The following is a 21197-nucleotide window of genomic DNA, read 5'->3' on the forward strand; positions in this document are numbered from 1 at the left end:
ATTTTCTTTAAAGTTTTAAATACTTTAAGACCTTCCTAATAACAGCAGCAAACCAGAGTTCAGGCTTTAGGAATCACTGGGATTTTCTGGCCCCATAGCCATCCAAAGTCCCAGGCATGAGAAAAGTACAACATGATTATTGGTCAGGGCCAGCGGTGTGCCTTGGAGGTGGGAGAGTAGAGTTGTGTTTGTTAAAATTTTGAAGAGAGTAAAAACTCTGATGGCAAGCCCTGAATAGCCTGGGATATTCTGCAGAGCCTGGTGGGGGGGGGGAGGAGAGCAGACCACTGTTGGCTTTGCTTGGTTGTAGATTGGCCCAGGGAAGTAGACAAAAGCCAACAAAGACATAGCAATGTTCCCGAGAGAGAGATGGCAGCAGAAGGCTCCAGCTAATGTACTCGTTTGTTATTAGTGCTTTTTGCTGCCCAACTCCCAGGAGTGTTAGAATCTCATTGTCAGGAAAAAAACCAAGGCCATGAGTGTGGATAAATGGAGGCTAAGGAGAAACACTCATGAGATTTGGGATGATGACCAGGAGCACTAACAAGGCAGTAACAGCACGGAAAAGCCCCGTCAGAGGTGTTCCCCACAAACCTGCTGCTGTTGTTTGCTTCCTGCTTTGGTGCTGCTGAGTCTCAAGGTTATATTGGAAGAAACACCCATTCCCAAAACATTTTCTTTGAAACAGAAGCTCTTGTTATTGTTGATTATTGGTTTCACATGTAATCATTTTGATGGTTGCTAGCTGTGTGGTCAGAAACTCACTCAGACTAACTCGAAGATTGAATGGCTTCCCTCTGAGGATTCACCTAGACCCAGATACAGTCATGTCGCCAGGCCTACAGGGGACCCAGGAACAGTCCTATTGCCAGGAATCATGAGTCCCACCAGGTCTAAGAGGACGCTGTGATTCTAGTAGCACAGACTTTTCTTTTCCCCTCAGAATCAGGACTTCCCTAAGTCAACTCCAATTCTCTACCATTAGCTGGACTCGGTCACTCTGAGTTCTCTTTGTTCTGATGGCTCTGAATGGCACTCGGCTTTATACCTGCTACTAGCTGCTTCCTTCTGCATGCCTGGTCTTGTAATTCCTTAAAAGAGAGGATCTATTGACTCAGTCACTACCCAATATGGGAGTCCCCTCTTGGGCTTAGAATTGCCCCATGCCAGCTTACAGGCTGAGGTGCCACTCGGTCCAGTTGTCAGTGGCTAACATGCCATGTCATGTCATGTGCTCCAGAGCGTGTGTGGGGTAGCAGGGCCTGCACGTGTGGCAGGCTCCCTCAGAAAGGGCCAAACAGGAGGCAGATACTCGAAGTTCTCACTGGAGCAGTTGTATTGTGACTGGAAGGCAATTAGCATCGTCTCACGCTCAGGGTCATAGCCCATACGTGGGTGTATCGCACACAGAGGATCAAGGGTGGCCACGATGTCGGCCCCCACCCTCCTGTGCATCAGCAGGCTGTGAGAGCACAGAGTTCGCCTCTAGGCCTCTGTCCAGATAACCCAAACACGCCGAGTGGACGCGGCACGGCGCAGCGTTTGGAGTAGGTCCTGGCTTCCCACCCAGCACGAGCGCTCGCCTTTCTAGACCAGTGATGCTGGGGAGACCTCCCTCTGCCTCCGTCTCCTCACTTGTAAGATGGGAACGCGAGTTCCTACCTCATGGAGTTGCTGTGAAGGCCAGAGGAGGGCAAGTATGGAACTTAAATGTTCCAGGCTTCACCAGTACGGCATGAAACGTGCGGTCACTGTTTACTGCCTCGAATGTCACATGAGGGCGGAGATGGGCCCTCAGTCCTCCCTGATTTGTGGCCATTTTGGAGTCCCCCAGTCAGGGGGAGGCCCGAGGTTGTCATCCAGCTTATCTAGGCTACTTCCTGGGATGCCGTAGTTCTTTTGACATGATAGTTATTTTGGTGTCTGTCTTCCAGCCACCTGGCCATCTTTTCACTGAACCCTTTCTCTCGGACCAGAAGGAAAATCCTTTTTTTCCTCTTTCCATTACGAGCAGTCCCAGTTGGAGGTGGGCAGAAGCCATCGTGGTGGCATGGCTTTCATTTTAACTTCTTGCTTCCTTGGAACAGGGCACTTCTTGCGGCGTGGCTTTGGGCTTTGGTGACAAAGTGTATTTTTACCCAAGAACCCTTCTTCCAGGACCTCCAGAGATCCCCAGGGTGGCTGGTTTTCCCATATTTCTTCCTCAGCTAATGGTGATTTTCTTTCTCACGCAGCTTCTCGTGGCTCCCTCCCTTGTTCATTACTCGTGTCTGAACAGAAACATGCGCAGGGATTTGCACTGGCTCTCGCGCGGCTCGGGGAGATGGAGGACGTGCTTACATAAAGGCAAGGAGGCATTGGCCGTGCCATGCACATAGAACAGCTCTGGAAGGGGGGTGCTTTAACTCCGCAGTGAGCACATTTAAATCCTCTCTCCTGCCCAGCTGCAGCCCCTGGACACACATATATAAAGTGCTTGGCCAGTTCCTAGCACACAGGAGAGGCTCCACAATTATTTCTACTGCTGCCCAGGGCTGCTTTGAAATTATTGTCCTCTGGTTCTATTTCTTTCATCTACCTACCTACCTACCTAATATATATATATATATCCAGAATACAGGGTCAGGCATGGTGGCTCACGCCTGTAATCCTAGCACTCTGGGAGGCTGAGGCAGGAGGATCATTTGAGCTCAGGAGTTCGAGACCAGCCCGAGCAAGAGCGAGACCCTGTCTCTACTAAAAATATAGAAAGAAATTAGCTGGACAACTAAAAAAAAAAAAAAAAAAAAATATATATATATATATATATATATATAAAATGTGTGTGTGTATACATACATACATACACATAAATACATATATATGTGTTTGTATATATATAAATATAATTAGCTGGACACAGTGGCATGTGCCTATAGTCCCAGCTACTCAGGAGGCTGAGGCAGGAGGATTGCTTGAGCCCAGGAGTCTGAGGTTGCTGTGAGCTAGGCTGATGCCACAGCACTCTAGCCCAGGCAACAGAGTGAGACTCTGTCTCAGAAAAAAAAACACCAGAATATATACACATATTATATATGTATACATCATATGTGTATATATACACTTTATATGTATACATTACACAAACACACACACATATAATCAGTTCTTTGAATAACTGCCATTCTTTACTCTTGCTGGTTGCTGATCATATTATGCTGGGTATTTTCGAGGCTTTTTAGGTAGCTCACGTTCAACTTTCATTGCTTTTGTAACTCTTCTATGAGAAACTCCTGCAAGTTTCTTAAGGAGGAATTAAGCGAAAGATCTTTATTTATTGTGTGTGTGTGTATGCATCTGGTACAATTTAAAGAATCTTATACTTGTAGTTAAGAGTAGGCAAAACTTTTTCAGGTCATTCGAATTTTCTTTTTCTGTTTTCCTTTGTACCCAGCTGAAATTTCTGCTGAACTTAAAGCACATGAATTCTGAGCCCTGCTGTGGCGTCTGCACACCTGCTGGCCAAGGGCCACTTCTGTAGGTATGTGGGGTGCCAGAAAAGAACACCAGGCAGGGAAAAAGGAGGTTTGGATTTAACCTGAAGGAAGGCAAAGGATGAGATCTGATGCCTGAATTTTCCTGTGCTGACAAAGCATTCCTAGTGTTCGCTTCCTGGTGGGATCGGGTGCCTTTCACCCAGGAGGGTGCTAGCAGGACCTCGAACACAGGATCTGTTTGTGGCAGGAATATCTTTGTGGATTCTGCGCTCGTGTGTACCCATGCTGCGCTACACAGGAGATGCCCTTCAGTAAGTGGGCCTCGTAAACACCGCGTCAGGATCCTTAGCGGCTCTGTGGAAATGAAGAGTTTTGAAGAACTGGCGAGGCTTCCTCCGCAGGAAGACTTCTGCTGCTGTGAGCATACCAGCAGGTCTAGGATCACCCGCTGTCTGATAAGCACTTCCTTCTAGCCAAATTGTTACCAGGACAGAAAGGTGATGAAAAAGAGCATGGTGTCAGACGTGTGACTTGCTTGCGTGTATATGAAGGTGGAAATCTGTGAGCTTTTTTATAGTCTGGCCTGGCTGTTCAAAGGTGGCTCTGGCTGCCTCACGAAGAAAATGCTGGCCGGGGCGGAGGTCTGGTTGGTGCAGGGGGAATAGCGGGGATTAAGCAGTTAGGCGGGGTCACTTTGGGTCCCCTTCATTCCTGAAATTCTCTGATCCTGCAGTTTTAGAAGCTTTCACCTAAGAGAATGCTAAGGCCGTGCCTCTCAAACCTGGTTTAACATTAAACTTCACCCCCACTGATGTTCTCTATTCGTTCATTACTATCTCTTCTTTTTTTCTTTCAAAATGAAATAATTTCATCATAACTTTTAGAAACAAGACATATAGTCCCTGGGCAGAGATGTGGACACAGTCCCTGGAGGTTATGCTCCCTAACAGCTGAGCACAGGATGTCCAGGTAAGATAGATTACATTACATATGTATATACATATTCCAGTTTAATTTAAAGGAGTTGAGAAAAAGCTCCTTCAACTTCATGTCTCCCTGGACATCAGTTTTCTAAATCTGTCTGGGGTACATCTATCAACCCGTAGAGTTCCCTGTTGATATGAAAGGTTGGGTGTGTGAGGAGGGAAAGGATGGAAAGAAAATCTTAGGTGAGAAGGGCAATGGCCTGAAGTGGACAAAGGACAAAGGCCCCTTTGATGTGGGAATTTATTTTTACTTTTTGAAAAATATTATCCTTATTTTTACCAGCTTCAGATTCAGAGTCTCCTTCACTCTCACCTTTGGATTGCTTTCCCTCTAAACACAAACAACTTATTAGAAATCTGAGCATTAAGCACTCTGGAGCCAAAAAATTGTCTCCGGGGCTGGATCCACTCTGATGTTGTCCGCGTCAGGCTCGTTGGCACCAGACATTTCCCTGGACTCAGGGAGCCACGTGCCAGGGTTCGTGAGGCTGAATCTTCGTCTTTGTTGAGACACTGCAGTAGCCACGTCAGGATTCAGAGTCTTTGCCGAGGCAGATGCATGGGGTGTAGACACTGGCACATTTGGCCACAAGGGCAGCCAAGAGAAAGGTGGCAGCTGGAACCCATCTGCACATGCAAACCGCACGGGGGTGAGTGTGTCAGGCTCTGCGCCAGGCAGGAGGCAGCACAAATCACAGATGACACCCGAGGAACGAGAAAACCAGTTGACTTATTTCCTTCCTTCCTGTTACTACAGCTTGGGGACAACTTAGAACATTTTGTGGTACTCAGAGAGTTGTTTGTACCACTGTCTACATGGAGGCTAGTGAGAGAGACCTGCAGTCCCAACCGGGGAAATATGGTTGTGGACACACAGGGGCTGCACCTTTGGCCCCAACTTCTAGCAGCTGAGGAAAGGTACAGATTGGGACACAGATCTTGCTTTGTTATTTACAGAATCTTCCACCAACACTCTAGAGCTCGTGCATTGGCTGTAGCAAGTGTCTCCTCTTTTCTCAGAGTCAGGGTCTAACTTTGTCGTCCAGGCTAGAGTGCAGTGGTGTGATCATAGCTCACGGCAACCTCAAACTCCTGGGCTCAAGGGAGCCTCTTGCCTCAGTCTCCCCAGTAGCTGAGACTATAGGTGTGCACCACCACATCTGACTATTTAAAAAAAGTTTTTGTGGAGACAGGGTCTCACTGTGTCACCCAGGCTGGAATGCAGTGGCGACAGTCATAGCTCACTGCAGCTTCAAACTGCAGGGCTCAAGCCATTCTCCTGCCTCGGCGTCTCGAAGTGCTGGGATCACAGGCATGAGACAGGGCTGGGGACCACTGGCGCACAAAGGGCTACCTGTACTAGGTCTGACTGAACCCAACACGAATTTATTGCTGAGGGGTTTTCTTACAACTTACAAACTGAATTATTATTTAAAAACGTTATTTCTGAAAATGGCTTAGCTCTTATATGTCACCTAGATGCAGCTGCAGTACTGCTCCAATCTTTTGAGAAGTGAGGGAAATTATAAATCTCTTTTCATCTTTATTAACTCTAGCATCCCCGAGTATTTTGCACATAAGAGGCATTTGTTAAATATCTGTTTCCTTGAGTGAGTGAATGAATGAATGAGGGCACATGGCCATGTTACATTTTTGAAGTAGAGTCAACAAAGTAGAGGGTCTGTGACTAGGAATTGCCTTCATTCATCATCTGTCCTTCCACCAATTGCTTTAAGTACCAGCCTCTGCCAATCAATCCTGGTTATTGAGCAGACATTTAGCTAGATAAGTCATCAGGCTAAAATAACTTGGTGGGAGTATATCTTAGCCACCTCATTTTCTATCCTCTAATTCCTGATTTCAAATGGAAAAGGTTCTAGACTCATATCTGACCTGCTTAAATTCTGCCAGTTACTAATTGAATGACCTGGACAGTGGCTGAATTCTAGACTTTTATTTTCTCATTGGTAAAGCAGGTATATCTATTTTCTTAGGGTTTTTATTAGTATTAAATGATCTAACATGTAGAGACCCTAACAAAGCCCCTGACAGATAACAGAAGGGCAAAACCGTTCATTTTCTCTTCTTTGCTCTTCTGTCTCTTGTAAGGTATGACCTATGCAATTAATCATTGCTGATTCTTGGGATATGTTAACTTATAAATAAATCACAGGTTTGTAAATCAGTTTTTTGTGACTTTGGTTGGAATCTTGGACTATTAATGATAGTAAAGTACTTGAGGACTTGAGGTTTTTTTTTTAAGTAGGGGATACATGATCAGAAATTTGTGTATGAATTAAATTTTAAAAATTACTAGTAAAATTAACAATTCAAAATATATTTTAGCAGCATGATATAAAAAGTAGTCCAAAACCAGTTTAATCAATTGGGCAAATGCAATAAAAACCAATGAGAATTCTGGTATCTAACAGTCTAGGGAGTTTAACCGTCATTTTTATTCTGTGGGCACACCTCAATTCTGAATCCACACCTACATTACTAACGGGTGTCAGCATCAGTTTTAGCAATTCTGTGAAAGAAAATTCTGTGAAAGAACCTAACTGGTTCTCAGAACCAGTTAGGCTGATATATTGTCAAGAATTTGGCACTTTTCTCATGACTTGTTTTTTTTTTGCAAATAGAAATCCTCTCAAACTTTCTGAAGCCAAAAAAAGGGAATGTATTGACTCAGCTAATGGAAAAGGAGAACTAAGGCCTAAGCTCAGGGGCCTCAGGAGTCTGCTTGGTACTTTTACGGTGGCTGAGCTGGTACCCAGGTTGCAAAACAAAGTGTTCATGTGGAAGAAGATTCCTCCTGAGCCACACTGCCTGTAGTTGGGGGGTGGCAATGGCCACAGGCACTGGCTTGGCTGCCACTGCTGTCTCACTATGTCATGTGCACCCTAAGTCCACTGGCTCCAAGGCAGCACAGTCACAGGAATTGCCCAAAGACTGCATGTAGCCTTTGTGGCCCGACTGCCTTTTGAAGTTAGTCCAGGCTCCAGGCTGCTTTTTTGTCAGCTGGTGGTGGGGCTAGGTGGAAGTTGGGTTTGGAGGTGGAGGATTTTGCTCTGGCCAGGCTAGTGTAAATGCTCCCTCTGAGGGCACCTGCAGAATTGTGCTGCGCTGTGCTGTGTTCCCCTGTGCCTGGGTGGCCCTGAGTTTCAACACAAATTCCCACAATCACTTCACTCTCCCTCCCGGGGCACACAGATTCTCTCTCCACCCAGTGCATTGGTGTGGCACTGCTGGGGGACAGGGGAGAGGTGGCATAAGCAAGGCGAGACTGTCTTTCCTGCCCTCTTCAGTGCCTCTTTCCTTGATACAATGCAAAACCAGGTAGTATGATTGCTCACCTGATTTTTGGTTCTTCTGAAGGTGCTTGTTGTGTGGACAGTTGTTGAATTTGGTGTTTGTGCAGAGGGAGGATTGCTGGAGGTTTCTATTTGGCCATCTTGCTCTGTCCCCCTCATTCCACCATCTTACAGCTCATGCTATTAAACCTGAGAAGTCAACACGGGCTCTCTTTCTCTCCCCATACCCCCTTTGGAATGGAATAATTTTTTCTTGTAGTGTTCTTGTGTGATTTGTATTTGGTGTTCTTCTCTTTTGCTATACTGTATCAAGTGGTAGATTAAAAAAACCATTTATCTTGTTAGAAATTAGTTGCTTTGCTTGATGTACAAATGGGTATCCTTTATTGTGAAAAATTCTATTTTGAAATTATTATCTTCCTCAAGTGTTATCACTGCTATATTTTCTTTTTTCTTCTTCAGGAACTCCAGTTAGTTGACTGTTGATTCTTTAGTTCATTTATTTTATCTCCCTTTCTTATTTCTCTGCTCTTTATCTCTTTGTGTTGCATTCTGGATAATTTCTTTTGATCCACCTTCTGGTTCAGATTTTTTCCTGTCACATCTCATCTGTTGCTAAACCATCTATTGAATTAAATTTAGATATTTTTAATTGCCAGGTACTTTTACATTTCCCTATTCTCTGCAGATGTTACTTGTTTATATTTGTACACTCTCATGGAATCTTTGTCCAGTTTTCTAGATCTGTTGTAGACGGGATCTTGACTTTTTTTTTTTTTTTTTGGCATATTATGGGGGTACAGATTTTAAGGTTTCAATAAATGCCCATTTCCCCCCCTCCCCCCAAAAGTCTGAGTCTCCATCATGACCATCCCCCAGATGGTGCACATCTCACTCATTATGTATGTATATACCCGCCCCCCTCCCCCCTCCCACCTGCCCAATACCCTATTACTGTAGCACCTATGTGTCCACTTAGGTGCTACTCAGTTAATACCAGTTTGCTGGAGAATATATCTGGTGCTTGTTTTTCCATTGGGATCTTGATTTTTAATACTCGAAATTCATATAACTTATTTATTTCTTGAGAAGAGATATATTTAACAAGAGATGTTCATGTATGGAACATTTATATTTATGTTCACGAAACTCAGTACAACATTTAAACAAAACGATAGGCAGAAAAGTGTCAGATTTCAAATACTAGTGCTAGAATGGCAGGAGCAGGGTAGAAGTTTTGAAAGCATTATGAGCACTGAAATAAAATCAATGCGCGTGTGGCATGTTACTGGCACCAACAAAGGCAATGATGTTATATTTGGTGTGAGCCATTCTCTGCCATTTTGAGCTTGTCCTGAACACATTTCCACAGTGCCTTTTTGGTTTTTAACCCCTAATGTAGGTGTTTGATTACATTTGATATAAAAATTATTCTTGATTATAATTATTGGTGCTACTAAACTGATTACTTATGTCTGTAGTAAATGAATTAAATTAAAAACTCTAGCCCTGACCAAAGATTCCTTCCTTTACCTCATATTCAAGTGAGGTAAAGAGGCTTACTGTTTTAGCAGTGTTTTTTAAAGTTCCTCATTTAGGCATATGGCTTTTAACTGGCTGGTTGCATAGCATAAATGTTATCTATGCTACCTACAAGAACTCCTTGATGTATACCTAGCCCTTCCATTCCTCCACATATTTTGAATTTTGTCCCAGGAAAAAGTCAGATTGGCATACTATTACCCACCTACAGCTATTTTTCTTAACCACTTCAGTATCAGCGTCAACTATAGTTGATAGCCACAGATGAACATGTACAGCGACTTTAGCCATGATATGAGTTTTCTAATTTTTCATTTATCAAAATAAAATTGTGAACATTTAAAAATGATGTAATGAAAACATATTTATGTTTCCTATTCTGATTTACATTATAAGTAAAGCTGCCTGTAAAGTAAAACAAGCTTTCAGTGCTTTCATCACACAAGAGCAAAACAGATTCGTTGTCAATTCACAGCACAAACTATCCTGCGGACTGTGAGTGCCGGCTGTGGGCAAGGTTTCGTGGCCGGTGAGCGCCGTGCCAAAGTGGTCAACCAGAACTTTGGTAAGATGGCACTGATTCATGGAGCTTGAGGGTGCTGAAACAGTCCTGAAGAATCTTGTATGGATTGTCAGGATGCTATCTGTAACATTAGATTTCTCTTGATGAGACCCATTACGGGGCAAAGCTCCCTGGCCTTTATAATAGGAATAGTTTTTTTCCCCTCCTCAAGCAATTAGCTTGCTTTTTTTTTTTTTTTTTTGAGACAGAGTCTCGCTTTGTTGTCCAGGCTAGAGTGAGTGCCATGGCGTCAGCCTCGCTCACAGCAACCTCAAACTCCTGGGCTCAAGCGATCCTCCTGCCTCAGCCTCCCCAAGTAGCTGGGACTACAGGCATGCGCCACCATGCCCGGCTAATTTTTTCTATATATATTAGTTGGCCAATTAATTTCTTTGTATTTATAATAGAGACGGGGTCTCGCTCTTGCTCAGGCTGGTTTCGAACTCCCGACCTCGAGCAATCTGCCCGCCTCAGCCTCCCAGAGAGCTAGGATTACAGGCGTGAGCCACCGCGCCCGGCTAATTAGCTTGCTTTTATCCTATGGATACCTTGAGTTTTGTATAGTCAACATTCCTTGTTGGTGCTGCATATCAAGAAGTTTGGACTAAAGTTTAATACTAACTTTTACTTATTTAGAACTTTATGGGATGATTGTTTTGTATTTGTTCATTTCAAATCATGTTAGTAGTGTCCTGTCACCATTATATAAAGGAAGGACTTTCTGATAAGATGTTCATAGGTGTGCTGGAGGGAGAAGAGGTATTAAAGTGGCTTTAAAATCACCACCTAACATGTAGAGGCAACACAGGAAACCAAGCTATGAGAAAGTAGCTGTACAATTAAAATGCACATAAGTATGGGATTCATGAACCAATACAGTAATATTTGTATAGGATAACCTTAAAGTTTCAGTAGCTTCAAATATAACCTATTAGTTATTATTTTAATATTCTCTTGAGATATAGTTTCCCTTACTTCCAAAGTACTTTCTCATTTGTCAGACATAACAGGAGAATGAACAATGTTAAAATTTTATTTCTGAAATGCTTTATTTTTTTAATCAGTACACATTATATTAAGTACAGAATTTCCTTAAAAATTAACAAACTCTGAATTTCACTGTTAGGACATTGTTATGGAAAAGGAAACATCTGGCTCTTTTGACTTTTCTTTTTACATTTATCCACATTCCAAGTAGATAATCATAATAAGGTTCTTCTGTGTTACTTTTGTCCAAGTTGTGACAACTGAAACAAAACACAAAATCATACATATAACTTTTTGTTTAAATCACAAAAGAAGCTTTTATATTCAAACATACTTGTAAACATTAAGAAATCACACTATCATGGTAAAATGTAGGCTTCCTATTCACTACATTTCTAGAATAAGAAGTTTAATTAGTTGACTAGTCAATTAGTTTAATGTTCACTACTAACTCAAATGTTTAACATTTGTAGATATTTAAAAATTGAATTGTAGTAAACAGTGTCATGGTAAAGAAATGTAAACAGTATTAGGTGCAAATTAAAAACCCTGGGAATAAAGAAATAAATATTAACTCTGAAAATGTACAGAGAAATGTCATGAACTTCACTGCTCAAAATTCTCCATATATTTATATATTTCTTAAAGATCATGAAAAGCAAAATAAAAGGCTTTCAATCCTTTAAATTCCTATTAGATTAATTTAACTACCCAAAGGCAGTGGAAAGCTAGTGAAAGCAAGCAGATTCTAGAGGAGTATCAACACTTGGAAAGAGGGAACAGCACTGGGTTAACTCCTTGGTTCTGTAGCTCTTAGCATGAAGGGGCAGGCCACAGGCTGGTGCTACAGGCTGTAGCTAGAACTGTGATAGGAATCAGGAGAGTGCTTGGAGCACCTAAAACTACTGGAAACTGAAGAAGAAATCCTGGAAAAGAGAAAGCACCCTAAATTCTGTATGCTGGTTGAATGTCCTTTATCCCAAGTGCTTGGCACCAGAAGTATTTAGGATATTGAACTTTTTTGGATTTTGGAATACCTGCATAATGAATTATCTTGGGGACTGGACCTAAGTCTAAACACAAAATTCATTTGTTTCATACATACCTTATACACATAGCCTGAAGGTAATTTTATAAAATATTTTTAATAATTTTGTGCATGAAACAAAGTATGCAAATAAAACCATCAGAAAGCAAAGTGTCACTATCTGTGTTGGCAAATTTTGGATTAGGGATGCTCAGCCTGTATAGACTTTTCCTAAAATCCATCACAAAACCCTGAACCACTCACAGATGGCAGAAAACTAAGAAGTGAGTTTTAAGCTGCTGCCCAAGAAACAGTGTTTGAAGTTTGAGTCCAACCAAGGTTAACTGCCTAATAACCCCCTAAATCAACACAATTTAGAGAAATGAAATTCCATCTTCCAGACGTAACATTCACAATGTTGAGGATGCAATCTAAAACTAGTTAATATATGAAGAAACAATGTGACCCATTCTCTAGGGAAAAGACAATCATTGATGACCAACAGTGAGATGACCCATATGTTGAAATTCATATAAAAGGTTTTTAAAGCTTGTATAATACCCTCAATGAAGTAAAGAAAAATATGCTTACAATGAATGAAAAGATAACACCATCAAACAAACATAAAATATAAAAAGGAACCATATAAAAATTCTAAAATTGAACAGAAGAATGGAGATAACAGAGAAAGACCTAGTGAAAGTAAAGATAAAGCAATATAAATCGTACACTCTGAATGACAGAATCTCAGATTTGTGGAACAATAAAAAAGGTCAAACATATATGTAAATGAATTCCCCCCAAAAAAGAAAGTAAACTGGGCATAAAAATATTTGAAGAAATAACGGCTGAAAATTCCCTAAATTTTGTGAAGGTATAATCTTATAGATTCAGGAAGCTCAGTCTTCCCCAAGCAACGTAAATACAGAAAAGTCATACATAGATACATGTATGTATCTTAAAAGAGAATCTTGAAAGCAGCCAGAGAGATATAGTACATAATATATAGTTACATTGATTTGAATGGCTACTGACTTCCTATCAGAAACAATGGAGGCCAGAAGACAGTGGAATAACATCTTTAAAGTATAGGTATATCTCAGCAAAATTGCAGGTTAGGTTCAAGACCACTGCAATAAAGTGAGTCACACAAATTGTCTGGTTTCCCAATGCATATTAATGTTATGTTTAGCCTATATTCTAGTCAATTAAGTGTGCAATAGCATTATATCTATAAAACCAATGTACATACCCTAATTAAAAAATACTTTATTGCTAAAAAATGCTAATGAGCTGTTAGTGAATTATAATCTTTTCACTGGTATAGGGTCTTGCCTTGATGTTGATGGCTGGTGACTGATCAGGGTGGTGGTTGGTGAAGGATGAAGGGGCTGTTAGCAATTTAAAAAAATAAGACAACAATGAAGTTTGCTGCATCAATGGACCCTTTTCAGGAAAGATTTCTCTATAGCATGCAAATGCCATTTGATAGCATTTTATCCACTGGTGAACTTCTTTCAAGACTGGAGTCAAGCCTCTCAAGCCCTGCTGCTGCTTTGTCAACTATGTATATAGAACATTCTAAATTCTTTATTGTCATCTCAACAATGTCCACAGCATCTTCCCAGGAGTAGATTCTGTCATAAGAAACCACTTTTTTTTGCTCTTCTGTAAGAAGCAACTCCTCATCTGTTCAAATAGGATCATGGGATTGCAGTAAATCAGTTGTATCTTCAGGTTCCACTTCTAACTCTAGTTATCTTGCTATATCCACCACAAGAAACAGGAAGAGAATTACTTGCCACAGTACATTTACTTCCTCCACTGAGGTCCTGAACCTCTGAGAGTCATCCATGAGAGTTGGAATCAATTTCTCCCAAACTGCTGGTAATGTCGATATTTTAGCCTCCTCCCATGAAATCTCCTATGTTTTTAATGGCATCTAGAATGGTGACTCCTTTCTAGGAGGTTTTCAATTGACTTTTAATGCCCATCAGAGGAATTATTATATTGTTATTATTGCCTTATGAAATGTATTTAAGTAATAAGACTTGAAAGTTGAAATAACTCCTTGATCTATGAGCTGCAAAATGGATGTTGTATTAGCAGGCATGAAAACATTAATCTCCTTGCGCATCTCCATCAGAGCTCTTGGGTGACTGTGAACACTGTTAGTAGTAATATTTTAAAGGGAATCTATCTTTCTGAGCAGTAGGTCTCCACAATGGGCTTTTAGTAAACCACTGCTGTAAACAGATGTACTATCATACAGACTTTGTTATTCCCTTTACAGAACATGGGCAGAGTAAATTTAGTATAATTCTTATGGGCCTTGGGATTTTCAGAATGGCAAGTAAGCACTGGCTTCGACTTAGTCACCAGTTGTATTAGCCCCTAATAAGAGAGTCAGCCTGTACTCTGATGCTCTAAAGCCAGGCAATTACTACTTCTCTCCAGCTATGAAAGTCCTAGATGGTATCTTCCAATACAAGACTGTTTTGTCCACATTAAAAATCTGTTTGAGCTGGGTGCAGTTGCTCATGCCTGTAATCCTGGCACTCTGGGAGGCCAAGGTGGGAGGATCGCTTGAGTTTAGGAGTTCAAGAGCAGCCTGAGCAAGAGCGAGACCCCATCTCTACTACAAATAGAAATTAGCTGGGCGTGGTGGCACACACCTGTAGTCCCAGCTTTTCTCGGGAGGCTGAGGCAGAAGGATTGCTAAAGTCCAGGAGTTTGAGGTTGCTGAGAGCTAGGCTGACGCCATGGCACTGTAGCCCAGGCAACAGAGAGAGACTGTCTCCCCGCAAAAAAAAAAAAAAAAAATCTGTTCAGTGCAGCCACCTTCACCAATTACCTTAGCTAGATCCTCTAGATAACTTCCTGCAGCTTGTATATTATCACTTGTTGCTTCATCTTGCACTTTTATGTTATGGAGATGGCTTCTTTCCATAGACTTTGCAAACCAGCCTCTGCTAGCTTCCAAACTTTCTTCTGTTGCTTCCTTACTTCTCTCAACCTTCACAGAATTGAAGAGAGTTTAGGGTCTTTGCTCTGGATTAGGCTTTGGCTTAATGGAATATTATGGCTGGCTTGATCTTCTATCCGTACCACTAAAACTTTCTCCATTAGCAATAATAAGGCTGTTTCACTTTCTTATTCGTGTGCTCACTGGAGTAGCACTTTAAATTTCCTTCCCATTCACAACTGGGCTGAATGTTTTGTACAAGAGGCCTTGTTTTTGGCCTATTGTGGCTTTTGACATGCCTTCATCACTAAGCTTAATCATTTCTAGCTTTTGATTTAAAGTGATACATGTGTGACTCCTCCTTTCACTTGAACACTTAGAGGCCACCATAGGGCTATGTATTAATTGGTCTAACCCTAATTTCAATATTATTGTATCTCAGGTAATAGGAAGGCCATAGGAAAAGAGATTAGGGAACATCTGGTCAGCGAAGTAATGATAATGAACATGCATGGTGCCAAAAAGGGTTATAATAGTAACATCAACGATCAAGTGGTCAGGATTGGGTATGGAAGCCCACGCCTGTAATCCCAGCACTTTGGTAGGCCCCAGAAGAAGGATCTCTTGAGGCCAGGAGTACAAGACCAGTTTAGTCAACTACTGAGACCCTGTCTCTACAAAAATGAAAAAATTAGCTGGGCCAAGTGGCACACACCTACAGTTCTAGCTACTTGGGAGGCTGAGACAAAAGGATTGCTTGAGCCCAGAATTTGGAGGTTACAGTAAGCTATGATGCCATCATTACACTGCAGCCTGGGCAACAGAGCAAGACCCCGTCTCAATAAAAAGAAGAGAGAGAGAGAGGAAAAAAATGTGAAATAAAGACATTTATACATTAAAGAATATTAAGAGAACTCACTGCTAGCATACTGAGCTACAATAAATGCTACAAAGCATTTCAGTCAACAGATGGAAACTAGAATCTACTAGAAATGGAGATGAAGAGCATTGGAATCTTAAGTATTTCTGTAAATGCAAAAGATTTGTTTCTTTACAATATATATGACTATATGAGGTACAAATGATAACATTGTCCATTGTCTTGAGGTTGATGTATTTAGATGTAAAGTATATAATCAACACAGCATTAATGCTGAGAGAATGGGTCTATAGGGTTGAAAATTTCTACATTTAATCCAAGTGGCACAATAGTCTACAAAAAGTTAACAATGTATATGTTGTGATCTCCAGAGCAAATGCTAATTAATAATGCAGAGCTACAGCTAAAAAAATATGTGGATGAATTAAAAGAGAATCTAAAAAGTTTTCAAATAATACAAAGGAAGCCAGGAAATAAGGAACACAGGAATCCCAAACAGGAGTCTAAAATACAGCAAATAGTGAAATGGTAAACAATTAGATGTTAACAGATGAAAAGCTCCAATTAAAAGGCACAGACTGTAAGAATGGTTAATAAAAAAAAAATCCAACTATATGCTGCCTACAAAGTAAGCACTTTAACAGATAAGTTGCAAGTAAACAGATGAAAAAAGTTAAAACATGTCAACAGTAAGCATAAGATGCTACAGTGGCTACATTAATATCAGATAAAGTAGACTTCAAGACAAAGAACATTATCAGATATGTAGAGAAACACTGCATAGTGGTAACTGTCCATTCATCAGGAAGATACATACACATTTATGATTATCTAGTAACAGCTTCAAAATACAAAAAGTAGAAAGTGATAGAACTAAAGGGAGAAAGATAATTCCATAATCATAGTTGGAGATTTTTTCATGCCACTCTTTCAACAAATGATGAAATTAGACCAAAAAAACAAACAAAACAAAGAGGATCTGAGCAACGGTGTCAGTTATCTTGACCAAATTGATACTATTTATAGAACCCTCCAATCAACTTCTGCAGAAGCACATTAAGTACACATGAAAACCCTTGAATAGTTGAAAACAGATCTATAATACATAAGCTAAAGAATAAGTCACAAAGTAAACTACAAAATATTTTAAAATGAATGTTAATGAAAACGACATATCAAAATTTGTGTAATACAGCTAAAGTTATCCCCTGAATAGTGTATATTGTACCCAATAGGTAATTTTTTATCCTTCAACCCCTTACACCCTCCCCCACTTATAAGTCTCCAGTGCCCATCATACCATTTTGTGTCACGTAGCCATAGCTTAGCTTCCACCTATGAGTGAGAACATGTGGCATTTATTTTTCTGTTCTTGATTTACTTCACTTAGGAGATAATGGCCTCTAGTTCCATCCAAGTTGTTGCAAAAGACATAATCTCATTCTTATCACTGAGTAGTACTCTATGGTGTGTATATATATGCACCACACTTTCTTTATCCACTCATCACTTGATGGTCATGTAGGTTGATACCGTAATCTTTGTGAATTGTACTGCAATAAACATACTGCTGCAAGTATCTTTTTGATATAATGATTTATTTTCCTCTGGGTAGAGGATGATTAGAGATGTTAAGCATTTTATAGTATCTTTTTGGGCCATTTGTATATTTTCTTTTGGAAAATGCCTGTTCAAGTCATTTGCCCACTTTTCAATGGGGTTGTTTTTTCTTGCAGAGCTGTTCGAGTTCCTTATAGATTGTGGATATTAGTCCTTTGTTGAATACATAGTTTGCAAATATTTTCTCCCATTCTGTAGCCTACTTACTCTTTCAATAATTTGCTGTGCAGAAGATTTTTAGTTTAAGTTCTGTTTGTCTATTTTTGTTTTTGTTGCATTTGCTTTTGGGGTCTGTTAATAAATTTTTTGCTAAGGCCAATGTCCAGAAGAGTTTTTCCTAGGTTTTCTTCTAGAAGTTTTATGGTTTCAGGCCTTACATTTAAGTCTTTAATCCAGCTTGAGTTAATTTTTGTATATGGTGAGAGATAAGGATCCAGTTTCATTCTTCTGCATATGGCTATCCAATTTTCCCAGCACCATTTATTAAGTAATGTATCCTTTTCTCAGTGTATGGCTCTAAATGTGTAATTTAGAAAAGAAGAACTAAAGTTAATAACTTAAGCTAGGAAAAGAAGAGCTAAGTAAATCCAAAGTAATCAGAATGAAGGAAATAATTAAGAATATAAATCAATGAAATAGAAAACAAGAAAAGTAACATAAGACGACATCTGGTTCATTGAAAAGATTCCATTTATATGATGGTAGGAATAGGCAGAACTAATGGTAGAAAAATATCAAGACAGTATCTGGGCAGGGATTGACTAGGAATGGATATAAGGGAGCTTTGAGATGACGGTAGTGTTCTACATCTTGATAGGGGTTTGGGTTACTCAGGTGAATACATCTGGCAACATTTAATATGTACATTTGATATGTGTATTTTGTTGTAAATTTTACCTCCAAAGCAGTAGGAGGAGAAGCTAAACAAATAAGGAATTGAAGGTAATGATACTGGTATTGAAGTACTAAGGGAGGGAAGTGTACTAGTAACAACAATTTACTTTGAAAATTAATAAGTTGTAGCAATACATAGATTGAGAGATGTATAGGTATCTTATAATTATAAAGCAAGTAGAGTAAAACATTGATGAAGAGTATATAGGTGTTCACTGTAAATTCTCTTCAACTTTTCTGTATGTTTGAAATTCTTATAGTTCTATAACATTCTTATAATACCATTGGGTTAGTACTTGAAGCTTAAGAGCACGTAAGGGTTAGGAAGTTGTTCTGGAAAATCAATGCTAGGAACAGTTGCTAACTGAGTACAGGGTTCGGTTATGATTTTTATGGCAGCTAAGGCAAAGGTGAGTGAACAGTATTGGTCAGGCTACTAAGGGTCCCAATTAGTTAAAACTTAAGATCACTATAATTATTGAGAACATCAGTGGGAACAATACTATAAAGGATTGTACTGACCGTATGTATGCCTCAGTTACTGCTGCCATTAACTTTCAAGGTAAACATAATTCCATTGTATCAACTGAGACCATACTATCCTCCAAGAAAGCTACTTAAGTTTTTAGGCCCAATGGGGACAGCATGTAAGGAAATACTAAAATAAATATACTACTCTGATTTTGAATTTTCTGGATTTGTCATTTCATAAAAGACTTGCAATAATGGAAATAATGTTACTCATCAGAGTTTTCTTCAGTTGTCCATGGCAAAATCTTATGTTGTTTTAGCTGGTTCTCTTTCTTAACATATTCCAAGTTGCTATTGATATTTTTCAACAGAAACACACTAAAAAGGTATACTTTACCTGTTTTATGAACTGTGTAGCATTAAAAAGTTCACTGCAGCCATATAAAATGTGTTTGCCTTGCTTTCCCTGTAAAAAATCAGAGCCAGAACTCAGATACAAGTAATAAGAAATATTTTCACTAATCTCAAGGAAAGAGATTAACCTACTAAGACTTTTTTTCCTCTTACAGGCCTTTTTTGAGGGGGTGGTGGTCCTGGTGGATTTTAGTGTACACATCTATCCTAAAATTGTATGAAATATTTTTTTTCCAAATATGGCACATTGTTGGTGCCATTTCCTATTACATTAAAAATAGAAGGAATCTGAGAACTGCCACATTTCACAGGAGCAACATTTATAAAATCTTGGAGTAACATTCTTCCATTATAGGATGTGAACTACTTGAAGAACATATTAGAGTTTTGTTATGCTGAAAATAGGATATGGTGCAGGTAGCGTGGATTGTCCATTTAGTTTCAGTTGTGTAACACGGTATTAATATGTCTCATTCTACTTTGTAGTAATTCTATACATTTTATTCCTGATTTTGACAGAATGTTGAAACCCAACATAACAGTCAAAACTTCTCTACTAGAGAATTTTGGTAAGTCCTTAAAATGCTAAATTTATTGTATGTGTTGTGAACTTGAAGGTAAATTGGTAAGATTTTCTTTTGTAAAGTTTATTCTATAACAAAGTAATAATTCATCAAAGATCATAAGAATGATGGCTTTGTAATGTAAGAGAAGGACATTTCTCTGTGAATATATAAGCTGAATAAACATTGTTGGCTAAATAAATGTCTTAGCTGGCCATCTCTCAGAATAAATAAAATAAGAGCCACACCTCACTTACATTTTTTTCCAAAATGAGATAGTATATGCAGCAATTACACAGGGTCATAATTGGGATTCTTGAGGCTACACAGGATATACTCGTGATGCATTATTAAAAGTAGAAGTTACACCATAGAAGGAGAAAGAAGGCATAGGGAAAATTTAGACGGCTCTAAAACTTCTAAGCACAGCTACCAGGATCCTACCTTAGTAGCACAGGATGCATTGCATTTTCTATTGTGAACCATCAAAATACATTCCAGATACTTTACTCTCAGGGGAGTTCTAGTATTGTTCAAGGACAGGCCTTTTATATCTCTCTGGTCGCACAGTCAAAATCAGAATGCACGGCCGGGTTCAACAGCAGAAACCAGGGGCAAACTATAAAATCAATCTTTAAATTTTCTATTAAATGATGCTGGCAAGCTAGTGCAAGTTGCCCCCAGTCTACATTAGACCCTAGCACAGGACTATATTCATCACTAGTTAGTACATTTCATTCCAAACGTCAGCAACATGCTTCTCGGTATTCCTGGAGATAAGCACAGGGTTCAATAGACTAGCTGAGATTAATTCTGTTCTTGTACAGTCCATACGCCTACTCCCACCCCTGGTTAAACTTTCTTTTTTTTTTTTGAGACAGAGTCTCACTTTGTTGCCCAGGCTAGAGTGAGTGCCGTGGCGTCAGCCTAGCTCACAGCAACCTCAAACTCCTGGGCTTGAGTGATCCTTCTGCCTCAGCCTCCCGAGTAGCTGGGACTACAGGCATGCGCCACCATGCCCGGCTAATTTTTTTTACATATATATATCAGTTGGCCAATTAATTTCTTTCTATTTATAGTAGAGACGGGGTCTCGCTCTTGCTCAGGCTGGTTTTGAACTCCTGACCTTGAGCAATCCGCCCGCCTCGGCCTCCCAAGAGCTAGGATTACAGGCGTGAGCCACAGCGCCCGGCCTGGTTAAACTTTCTTAATCAAATCACTCATCATTCCTCTTTATATATCTTTTATAACACAAAAGTACTAATGATTTGTATCATCTAATGAGGTGTAGGTGTACTTTTAAAGAAACACTGTAGTTTATCTAAGCCTAGGATTAATGGTTTACTGAATCTTTCCTCACAAGTGAACAAGACAGTCTTATAAGCTTGTAATTACCCAACCCTACTTCATGTGACTGGAAATGGACAAAGGGGAAAGAAAGCACTGGCCAGTCTCATATTGCTCTCAGCTCTGTGGATAAGTCCTCTTGCTGAATC

The 21197-nt window shown here is 40.0% G+C and overlaps 1 protein-coding gene and 1 long non-coding RNA gene across 3 annotated transcripts in view; one reads left to right on the top strand and one right to left on the bottom strand.

Moving 5' to 3' along the window:
- The window catches only part of LOC105875971 (uncharacterized), a 47058-nt gene that overhangs the window by 17298 nt on the left and 8563 nt on the right, over nt 1–21197 (top strand). For both annotated transcript variants that reach the window (XR_012919735.1, XR_012919736.1), the window contains exons 2-4: nt 3434–3520; nt 3724–4445; nt 19658–19707. This is a non-coding gene — a long non-coding RNA (uncharacterized LOC105875971). The remainder of the gene's footprint in view (nt 1–3433; nt 3521–3723; nt 4446–19657; nt 19708–21197) is intronic.
- SCFD1 (sec1 family domain containing 1) overlaps nt 10911–21197 on the bottom strand; it is a 101859-nt gene continuing 91572 nt past the window's right edge. The window contains exons 24-25 of the mRNA XM_012773470.3: nt 19122–19190; nt 10911–11127 (exon numbers count right to left, since the gene is read on the bottom strand). Coding sequence (XP_012628924.1) covers nt 11104–11127; nt 19122–19190 — 93 coding nt within the window. The 3' untranslated portion in view covers nt 10911–11103. The remainder of the gene's footprint in view (nt 11128–19121; nt 19191–21197) is intronic.

This window comes from Microcebus murinus, chromosome 6 (genome assembly GCF_040939455.1).
Source record: "Microcebus murinus isolate Inina chromosome 6, M.murinus_Inina_mat1.0, whole genome shotgun sequence".
Classification (NCBI taxonomy): domain Eukaryota; kingdom Metazoa; phylum Chordata; class Mammalia; order Primates; family Cheirogaleidae; genus Microcebus; species Microcebus murinus.